The sequence below is a fragment of the Trichechus manatus genome, unplaced genomic scaffold (assembly GCF_000243295.1).
Source record: "Trichechus manatus latirostris isolate Lorelei unplaced genomic scaffold, TriManLat1.0 scaffold00002, whole genome shotgun sequence".
NCBI classification, from domain to species: domain Eukaryota; kingdom Metazoa; phylum Chordata; class Mammalia; order Sirenia; family Trichechidae; genus Trichechus; species Trichechus manatus.
The window spans coordinates 41,107,817-41,119,463 of NW_004443938.1; the positions used below are offsets into that span (position 1 = coordinate 41,107,817).

Here is an 11,647-nt window from a genome sequence, read left to right on the forward strand (position 1 = left end):
TAGGTGTCAAGTGATGGACGCTTGTTTAGCCTGAAGCCGACATCTGGACCTGTCTTAACAGTGACTTTGTTTGGGAGGTGGTATGAGAAGGACTGGACATCAAATGTTTCATCAGAGTTCAGGGCACAAGCACTAAGAATGATGAAAATAGCTGTAACAATTATTATATTAGCTATAATAACTACTTTTTTAAAAATAATCTTTTAAAGGTGGATGTTAGAGAAAACAAGAATGAGTCTGGACTTTTTGATAATCCTGGTCTCTGGTGTAAGTGAATTATCAGTCAAACACACACACACACCCTTCTGATAATACAAACCAGATAAATTGTATGAATATTTTGAAAGATAATATCTGTAAAATTACAAAAACAATTGTACTCACTTCTGAGGTTTTTTTAATGATAATTAAATAAGTTAATATATTTAAAGTGTTTAGACAAGTTCCTGGCTCTTGGAAAGCATTCCCTGTGTATTAGCTATTACAATTAAATGTGACTATAACAAGAAAACCAATTGTGATGTATTTTTTTCTAAAATCATATCACTTCTGATTGTTTAAAGTACATATATTTTTATGTGATTCAGCCACCCAACATATTTCAATTAGAAATCAATAAACTCACCAGATCTACTGGCCTGACAGAGACTGGAGAAACTCTGAGAGTATGGCTCTTGGACACTTTTTAGCTCAGTAGTGAAGTCACTCCCAAGGTTCACCGTTCAGCCGGGGATTGGACAGACCCATAAAATAAAACGGGACTAATGAGGCACATCAGTCCAGGGACAAGGACTAGAAGGCAGGAGGGGACAAGAAAGCTGGTTATAAGGAACCCAAGGTTGAGAAGGGATAGTGTTGACATGTCGTGTTTGTTAACCATTGTCATAGGGCAGTGTGTGTACTGTTTAATGAGAAACTATTTGTTCTGTAAACCTTCATCTAAAATCCAAAAAAAAAAAAAAGAATTATCTATGTGAGATCAAATTGACGTCAGCAACTCGAGAGTTTTGATGGGAAGCCTAGAGGACGGTGAGTTGAAGATAATGGTGATGGAATAATTTGGAAAAGGATAGTGAGAATAGCAGCACAACTGGAAGAATGTAATCAATGTCACTGAATTGTACATGAAATTTTTGCAACGGTGTAACTTTGACTTCTGGGTGAACTTAATGGACTTTTTTTTCTAAGACCTAAAAGAAAATAAGGAAGCTCTTTCTGTATTTAGAAGCATCCAGGCATCTTGATTTTTATGTTGGGCAAATGAGATGTCACTTTGAGGACTAAGGTGCACCTGACCCATCCATGGTATGTTCAGTTGCCTCATATTGTATGTGAAAATGTCCTCCAAGGTTGAGAAGGGAGAGTGTTGACATGTCATGATGTTGTCAACCAATGTCATAAAACAATATGTGTACTGACTGTTTAATGAGAAACTATTTGTTCTGTAAACCTTCATCTAAAGTATAATAAATAAATAAATATAAATAAATAAAAAACAAACAAAAAAGAAAATCAATAAACTCAGTATCCCCGGATTGGCTTTGGCTAGATATCTAGCACTGATGGACCTCAGAAGGCAGTTGGCTTAGGTCTAGGAACCTGTGGGAGGTCCTTTATGTTTTTCTGTGTCTTTTTCAGCAGTGATTTAGTGCCTGCTTAGTGCCTTGCCTGTCTTGTCAGCCTGCAAGCGTATTAATGGGGGTGGCTCCAAAGTAGTGGTCAGCCAAATCCAGCCTGTTGCCTGTTTTTGTACGGCCTGTGAGCTAAGAATAGTTTTTACATATTTAAATCATTAAAAAATTTAAAGAATAATAATAATTTTTGACACATGAAAATTATCTGAAATTCAAAGCTCAGCGCCCATATATAACGTTTTATTGGAACTTAAACCAGTTGCAGTTGAGTTGATTCTGACTCATGGAGAACCCACGTTTGTCAAAGTAGAACTGTGAGCCACAGGGTTTTCAGTGGCTGATTTTCTGGAAGTAGATTGCAGTCCTTTCTTCCAAGGTGTCTTAGAGGGACTCAAACTGCCAACCTTTTGATTAGCAGCCAAGTGTGTTAACCTTTTGTACCATACAGCCATGTTTATTTGGTTAGCTATCACCTGTGGTTGCTTTTGCATTGCAACGGTAGAGTTGAGTAGTTGTGACAGACTGTGTGGCTTGAAAAGCTGAAAATATTTACTACATGAACTTATACAGAAAAAAATTTGCTGATCCTTGCTCTAATGTATTAAATAAAAAAGGAATTTAGTATTGAAAACCTTTACTACAAATCAGTGGATAAATTATCTTGAGTATCTTTTTTTGTAATTCTCCAAGAAGAAATAAAATCTTTGTATTTGCTTCATATTATATTACCATCATAAAAATGTTATCTTGATTAACTAATGACCAAATAATGCTAAATAATCTGATGCTCAAAACAAGTGAATACAATTTTTATAAACTTGATCGATATCTAGTCATGGTATCACATTGTAAAGACTTTGTTGTCTTTAAAATGCTCTAAAATTCTTGACAGAAATTACTACTTTTTCTTTCTGGAGAACAACTATGAACTCCTCATCAAATGCATATATCTTCTTAATTTTTCCTACAACAAACTCCCTAACTTGTCTTAAAGATATTTTTCTTAAAATTAAACATTGTAGCAGTGAATTGACTTTATTATTATTATTGAAATTTTTTTTATTTAGATGAAAGTTTACAGAACAAACTAGCTTCTCATTAAACAGTTAGTACACATATTGTTTTATGACATTGGTTACCAACCCTACAACACGTCGACACTCTTCCTTCTCGACCTTGGGTTTCCTATTACCAGCTTTCCTATCTCCCCCTGCCTTCTAATCCTTGCTCCTGCCTGGGGTGCCCTTTTAGTCTTGTTTTGTTTTATGGGCCTGTCTGATCTTTGGCTGAAGGGTGAACTTCAGTAGTGACTTCATTACTAAGCTAAAAGTGTATCCAGGGACCATACTCTCAGGGTTTCTCCAGTATCTGTTAGGCCAGTAATTCTGATCTTTTTTTGTGAGTTAGAATTTTGTTCTACATTTTTCTCCAGCTCTGTCCAGGGCCCTCTATTGTGATCCCTGTCAGAGCAGTCAGTGGTAGCAGCCGGGCACCATCTAGTTGTACTGGACTCAGTCTGGTGGAGGCTGTGGTAGTTGTGGTCCATTAGTTCTTTGGACTAATGTTTCCCTTGTGCTTTGGTTTTCTTCATTCTCCCTTGCTCCAGACAGGGTGAGACCAGCGGAGTGTCTTAGATGGCCACTCACAAGATTTTAAGAACCCAGACGCTACTCACCGAAGTAGAATGTAGAACATTTTCTTTATAAACTATGTAATGCCAGTTGAGCTAGATGTTCCTAGAGACCACGGTGCACACAGCCCTTGGCCCAGTAATTTGGTCCCTCAGGGAGTTTGGATGTGTCTATGGAGCTTCCATGACCTTCACTTGGACAAGTTGTGCTGGCTTCCAAATGCATATATTTTCTTAATTTTTCCCTACAACAAACTCACTAACTTACCTTAGAAATATTTTTCTTAAAATTAAACATAGTAGCAGTGAATTGGCTTTATTATTTTTTAATGGCATTTGCTACATTCATACCCAGCTCTGATTACTCTTTCACTCTGAATTTTTTTCTAACACATGTATGTTCATTTTATGCTATTTTTTTGTTTTGCTTTTTAAACTTTAATTGTTATTCCTTCCGTAGAAAACATTGGTGGTACTCATTTGATACAAACAACCCAATTTCAAGAAAGTCATATGTTCAAATTATAGTTTTTTTTAATCTACCTTTTTATACGTTGGTGGATTTGGAGGGTCCAAAGAACAATTTTTGACAGTCCCTTACTTAAAGATATATTTTATGTCACCAACTTCATGACAATGTCATTTAACTGTTCTTCTGCACAAGTTGTGCTGGCTTCCAAATGCATATATTTTCTTAATTTTTCCCTTACTCTAAATAGTCTAAATCCATTTTTACTTTTATTGTAGCACATATGTCTAATTTGGTTCTGTTTAAGATTTTCAGTGATTTTACTTTTTTGTTTTACTAGTTATTTATCTGACTAATATGCTTAAACTTCAACACCTCTCCATCTCCCACCATAATCCCACTAAAATGATTCTAGTAATACCCAGCTAGGCTGTCTTCCCAAGACTCAAAACGGACACTCTTAGAGAAGCATCACTAGTGGCTTGACAGTGAAACCACCAGATCTTTTTCTGGTTAAAAAACCAGAAAGTCATATTGATAAAATTATATATTTAATCTGCCACTAAATATTCTTTTTCAGTAATCTCTTGATATTATACAATTCAGCAAAACAAAGAACATTTTAAAGTCAAAATGTCTCTCAAATGACAGACCATACAGATTGCACTGATACCGACCTCATGCTGTATAAAACATGCCCTTTCGCAAAGGAGAACAAGGTAGCTGCAGCAGTGATACATGCCAGGAATACATTATTTGAAACAAATGTTTTGTGGCAGATGCTTTTCTTAAAAGAATACTATATCATCCAATAAATATTTGACTAAAATTCATCTTGTGCTTCTGGGTGAACTTAATGGACTTTTTTTTTCTAAGACCTAAAAGGAAATAAGAAAGCTCTTTATGTATCTAGAAGCATCCAGGCATCTTGATTTTTACGATGGGCAAATGTGCTGCAAAAGACTTCTTTAAAGAGTTAAAAAGCAAAGATGTCACTTTGAGGACTAAGGTGCACCTGACCCATCCATGGTATTTTCAGTCGCCTCATATGTATGTGAAAGCTGGAGGATGAGTAGGAAGACAGAAGAAGAATTGATGCCTTTGTATGATGATGTTGGTGAAGAATACTGAATATACCACAGACTGTCTGAAGAACAAACAAATCTGTCTTGGAAGGGATACAGCCAGCGTGCTCTTCAGAAGACAGGATGGCGAGAGGTCATCTCACATACTTTGGGCCTATTGTCAGGAGGGAAGTCCCTGGAGAAGGACATCATGCTTGGTAAAGTAGGGGGTCAGCAAAAAAGAGGAAGACCCTCAATGAGATGGATTGACACAGTCTGCAACAATGGGCTCAAACATAACAATGATTGTGAGGATGGTTCAGGACCAGGCAATGTTTCATTCTGTTGCACAGAGAGTCTCTATGAGTCAGAACTGACTCTATGGCACCTAACAACAACAAGGCATCTTAGGAGCTGTTTTCTTTCTTTTACTTATACCCAATATTCGTCAAATTTTTCACCACCAGAGATGCAGACTTTGTGGTTTCTTAATCATGGGCTATGGTTTTAGTTTGATCTCAGAGAACTTGGACTTATCAGAATCAAACATTTGCTAGGCAGGGATGCTGGAGAGAGCAAGGTTGTTTGGCCTGGCTGTTACCCAACAGGATCATGAGTGGAGTCAATTGTCAATGGGACTGTGTGTCTGGTAGTTTGCTGACAATAGCTGACCTGATTTGACTGGGGTCTGCATGCAGTTCTGAGATGGGATTCTGAGGCGAGCAGAGCTCAGATGCTGGGACCTTGGTAAAAGGACCCACGAAGCAGCTGGCTGTACTCGACAATGTGGGGGTTGTGGCCATGATGACACAGTTCATATATTCCAACTGTCATAGGGAAGGAAGATTTGGTGACCTTTGGGCTGTGACCCTCTCCATTCAGCTTTTTTTTTTCGTTATTTTTCACTAAATGCATCTTTGCAATGATGGGAGAGCTTCAGTGGGACTCCAGTACAGACTGAGGACACTGGGGGAGAGAGAAGGAATGATAAATGTAGACTTCAGGTCATGATATTTTTTCCATCTTGATTCACTCAATATTTTTTGCTTAGAAAATTCCAAACCTCCCAATATGTTGCTGTGATGTCTTTCTCCTCCCTATGCCGAAAGTATTCACTTGGCAGTTGGTGGAGAAATTAGGGGAGGAAAAAAGTTCCTTACATCTCTATAAATACGTCTGTATAAAGATTTAAACAAAGACAGACAACAACCTTTTAGGTTCTGAGCAGAGTCCTTGGAAAGGGTGCAGAGTGCCTGTGAGTGGCTCTCTGCAGTGAAAAATGCTCTCAGTTGCCTTCAACCCCTGGTATCACAAAATATTTAAAATTTCAAAAAAGAGAGGAAAAGATTAAATAACTGCATAATGAAAAAATGCCTCTGTAGGATTCCATGGCCCCTTCATCCTAATATCCTGGAGCCGGGGCAGGTTTTGCACCCTGCACCCCCAAAGGCTGACTGCTGTTTCCAACGCTTGGCAACTCCTCAGCATCCTGCTCAGTGCACTCAGCTGTCCTTTGTATTGGCCCTGACAAAAGTGGTTGTGTCCATTTTCAAGATTTTCAAATACATTTATTATTGCATATACAATAAAGTATGTATAATAATAAGTATTTTTGAGAACCTACTGAAAGCCAAGTGCTTTCTCACACAAAAATGCAACCCTATGAAATAAACACTATAATAACAATAATAACATTATCACTTCCATTTTAAGAGGATAAAATTGAGGCTTAAAGAGGTTAAGTAGTATATTCAAGGTCATGAAGTCATAAGTGGCTGAGCTGGGATAAAGTGCCTGACTCTGTCGAAAATCTATATACTGTACTTTCATTTTGCTACACTTTTCTTTATCATATGTATTAGTCAGGATAGGGTAGGTTATAATGGAGTAATGAATAATACCTAAGTCTCCTGGCTTAATACAAAAGTTTGTGTCATGCCCTGTCTTAGTCATCTGGTGCTGCTGTAACAGAAATACTGCAAGTAGATGGCTTTAACAAAGAGAAATTTATTTCCTCACAGTAAAGTAGTCTAAAGGTCCAAATTCAGGGCATCACCTCCAGGGGAAGGTTTTCTCTCTGTGTCAGCTCTGGAGGAAGGCCTTTCTCATCAATCTTCCCGTGGTTGAGGAGCTTTTCAGGCATAGGGACTCCAGGTCCAAAGGACACGCTCTGCTCCTGGTGCTGCTCTCTTGGTGCTATGAGGTACCCAACTCTCTGCTTGCTTACCTTTCTTTCATCTCTTAAAAGAGATAAAAGGTGGTGCAGGCCACACCCCAAGGTAAATTGGATCCAGGATGTGACCTTAGTAAGAGTGTTACAATCCCACGCTAATCTTCTGTAACATAAAATTACAATCACAAAATGGAAGACAACCACATAATACTGGGAATCATGGCCCAGCCAAATTGATACACACATTTTTGGGGGTACATAATTCAATCCATGACACACCCATAAAGAATCCACTCCAGGGCAGTTAGCCTCTATGTCATGGCTTAGGACCCCATGCTTTTCTTGTCTTGTGCTACCTTCTTGTCAACCCCTGCTTCCATAATCTCTTGAGCATGAGAAAATAACATGGAGAAATTGTACAAAAAAAACTTAACCTGTTGCTGTTGAGTTGATTCTGACTCATAGCGACCCTATAGGACAGAGTAGAACTGCCCTATAGAGCTTCCGAGGAGTGGCTGGTGGATTCGAACTGCTGACCTTTTTGTTAGCAGTCAAGCTCTTAACCACTGTGCCACCAGGGCTCTGGAGAAATTGTACACTGCCTCTTAAATGCTTTCATCCAGAAGACTACATGCTATTTCAACTATATGTTATTGACCAAAGAGAGTTATAGGGCCATGACAAATTTAAATAGGATAGGAAGTATAATGCCCCCTGTATGTCCAGCAAAGGGAAGAGATTCATAAATATTAGTAAGCACTAGTAATGTCTACCACAAAATATAAGTTCCTCAGAGACATGTATCTTATATCCCTCTTTAACTTTAAACCAAAATCAAATCGATTGCCATTGAGTTGATTCTAACTCACAGACCCTATAGGACAGAGTAGAACTGCCCCACAGGGTTTCTAAGGCTGTAAATCTTTATGAAAGCAGATTGTCACGTCTTTCTCTGGAGGAGTGGCTGGTGGATTCGAGTCTTTCCTTTAGCTGCCATGCACTTAACCACTGAGCCACCAGGGCTCCTTTTTTCAACTTGTGCCTTTCAGTCCGTTCCTACTCTTAAGAACCCTACATACACCAGAATGAAATGCTGCCTGGTCCTGTGCCATCCTCATAGTCATTGCTATATTTGAGCATTTAGCATACAGAAGTTGCTTAATTTATGACTGTCTGCCAATAATCACCAGGGCTGCTGTTTATCATCTTGTTATTCTCCAATCTGTAGTATGATTATACTCCTTTTATCATATCCCCTTTCTTTGTTATGAGCCCCATGTACCTTGCAAGCCAATACCACCAGTTCCTTGAAGGACAAGGTTGAGGTCAAATTCATACTTACCCTGCATATAAAGTCAAGTTTATCTCTATCTTCTTGCCAAGAAAATGTAAATGCATCAGTGATGATGTGTGCATAGTGCTTTAAAGTTTATAAAACATTTTACATACATTATTTTTCTCTTCACCATAATTTCATAAGGTAGAAATATTTTTTCCGTTTTGCATTAGAGAGTGAAGTGTCATGTTCAAATTTCATAACTTATGGTGTATCAGGTACTCAAACCTGAATCTTCTAACTCTACAAGCCATGCTTTAGCTACCACTCTAGTTGTTATTGTTAGCCGTCATTAAGTCAGCCCCCAGCTTATCGTGATCTCATGCATAATGGGATCAGACCATTGTGATCCATAGGTATTACGAGTGGAAACCCCAGGTTCTTGCTCAGCATGACGAGTGTTGGCCAATAAACTAGAGACTGAGGTGGGAAGGCAGAAAATCACCTTTACTTCATTGTGCAAGGAAAAGGAGTCAGTAGGAGCTGCTGCTGCCAAGACTGCTTGCCGAGGATGAGGGGAAAAGTTACTTTTGAAGGGTTTACAAGTAGAGAATTCGTACATCAGCCACATTCTTCATCCTACTACACAGGTGCAACGGGGTTTACATATAACTTCAAAGCTGTAGGGGAGGAAGCCAAGCAAAGGAAACAGGATTCTGATGTAAAGCTGCCTGAGTCTCTGCCTTATTCCCTCTATTTCCTTTTGGACATTGGTCATTCAGGACCAGTGACCATTTTGAATTATAACCCAGCTCAGAATTGTGTGGCATGTTTTCAGGGAGGTGACGAATATTGGACCTAGGAATTGCTTCCTGTCTTCTTTTAGCCAGTAAATTGGATGAAGAGGTGCAATGATTACAAGTAATTCTTGCTTATGCAGTATGGTTTACAGCTGACTATTCATTAAATGCTAAAAGAAAAAGAGTCGCTTTTATGCCCTGTTTATGTGAATGTTTCCCTAAAAGATGTTTTCCAAGATTGTCCTAGCTATTTTCTTTATACCTCTGTGCCCAGTTGATGTGTCTTTATAAGTCCTTGTGAGTCCAGCTCCAGCTGGGTCACATTCTTTATGCTCAAGGGCAGGGAATAATGGCTCCAATGGTATCTCTTAAATCTTTCTTTTCTTTTGATTGGAGATGGGACATAACCCATTGATGATTAATACCAGGACTTAGTCGAGCCCCTAGATGGCTGCCATGGCAGGCTGTTTAAACTTATGGTGCTGGTTTCCCACTGGATAACATCTGGTTCTTCACCAGGATCTTCAGTAGAAACAACGTTCCCATCAATCGCATTGGGGAAGTGAGCAGACTCAATGGACATCAACATTTTAGCCTGAGGCTTTCTTAAGTGTGTAAGACAATAGAAGATAAGTTTTATTATGCCTAATACTATCATGATGCAGACTAAGCATATTACTATTCTTGCAATAGTGAGTTAGCTCATGTATTTATTCTTATGGTAACTCACCAAATAAATCTGGTGTTTGTAAGGGTGTTACAGTGTGTAACCAAGTAGCTTGTTGTCTAATTCTTTGTATATCCTGTTTTACTTTTCCCGTGTTATTTATCTGAATACAATAAGAGGTATGTGCTACAGTATAGATTACACTTTCTTGGGCTAATAAAAAATCTAAGACTATTTTGTCATCTCATGTCACCTCAGCTAATGAGGTCAGAGATTCCTTTCATCCCATTGGCAACTTTGTCTACTATTTGTCCTGTAATGATTGATAAATTTCTTAAAGATTTCCCCAATTTAGCTATACCATAATAGGAGTTAAAGCTTCCAACACCACCCTGAGTATTGGACCAATGTGTTTCTTTTGACTCTCATTTTACAATGTGTAACAATTTAACATTAACTTTTCAAAATTAACTAGCATCATTACTATGAATATCTAAAGGTTATCTTAAAATTCTCAAAGTGCATTGTCCGTGCATTCACCAGGAATCTAAACAAGAGATTGCCCATGTAAACTCACTGTCAGTTGGAAAGGGATCATCTAAACTAGTATAGTTGGATTCATCACACAAAAACATATATCCATAAGAAGCACACAAAGTTTGTCTAGAAGAAACAGAAGGTATAGAAAAATTTACATGTGACAACCAAGATTCCATTAGACAATACATGATTAGCAAGATAATATAGGATGGACCTCCCCTGTTGGAGGTCTTCAGTTAATGTGTTTAAAACATACTAAGTGTTCTTCTCAAGGGCAAGCTGCCCCCCCTTGGTTTACCTAGTATCAGTCATAGGTCATTTTTTCAGAAGCAGAAGTGGCACAAAACTGTTCTGTGAGAGAACTAATAGGAAATCTAATGCTATTCTATTTTGTAAAATCATAGCTCAAACGAATTTCAGACACTTCTCTAGTTATGATATTTACATCTTTGCTAAGTTTAACAATAAGAACTTCTAATTCAAGAGTTACAATATCTAAACCCATTAGTTAGATATCTTAGAAGAAAGGAAAATGGTTTCTTATATGTCCAGAAAGTAGGACTTAAAACATCAGCAATATTCTCACATAAAACTCATAGTATTCCTTTACTCAGTCTTCTGTAGTTACTTTCTATTCCACATGATTCTGGATTAGCCACAGTCTGTGAACCCATCAGCTTCTACATAAGAGTTCTGGAAATCGTGATTCAGTCTAGTCACAACTTTTTTCATAAGTCCAAGATAGTCCATCTTTTTGTTGAGATATTTTGGTCAAATGTTTTCAGCAAATCAGCAAATTAAAAACTTATCTGCAGATGACAAATGTTAATATGGCTGTGATTAATTTATAAACATAATACTCTCAATTACAAAAATTCAAAACCAAATAACTTCAGCTAGAAAAAACTTTAGACAAAAATATTACTAAATATAATCATTAACCTTATTTTCAAAGAGCTTCAAATATAACACATTACATAATAATTTTGAGACATAATACCATATAGCCAGACATAATACCATATAGCCAGGTGTATATACCATATATACCAAGATTATCAAGTCTGTAAATACTAGAATAGTAAAAAAAAAAAAAAAATAATAAAGACTTCATAGAGAAACAATGTGAATTCCCCAGTTAAACCATTGGCTTTGATGCTAGGTTCCAAAAAAATAAATAAATAAAGTTGCAACAGAGTTAGTAATTAATAATAAAATTACAACATAATATTATGCATTTGCTGTCTAACATTAGGCAAAAACATAAGAGGAAATACTAACACATAAATTTTAACCCAAAGAGAATCAGGCACTTCTCTTGACTTTGACAACACATTCCATGTAATTTATAACATATTAAATAAATCTTTTTAGCAGTTTTTCTTTATAAAATT

At 37.4% G+C, this 11,647-nt stretch overlaps 1 protein-coding gene across 1 annotated transcript in view; it reads left to right on the plus strand.

Moving 5' to 3' along the window:
• LOC101352933 (pantetheinase-like) overlaps positions 1–689 on the plus strand; it is a 45,887-nt gene extending 45,198 nt beyond the window's left edge. Inside the window, 1 exon segment of the mRNA XM_012554894.2 lies at positions 4–689. Coding sequence (XP_012410348.2) covers positions 4–207 — 204 coding nt within the window. The 3' untranslated portion in view covers positions 208–689.
• The last annotated feature ends 10,958 nt before the right edge of the window (positions 690–11,647 follow it).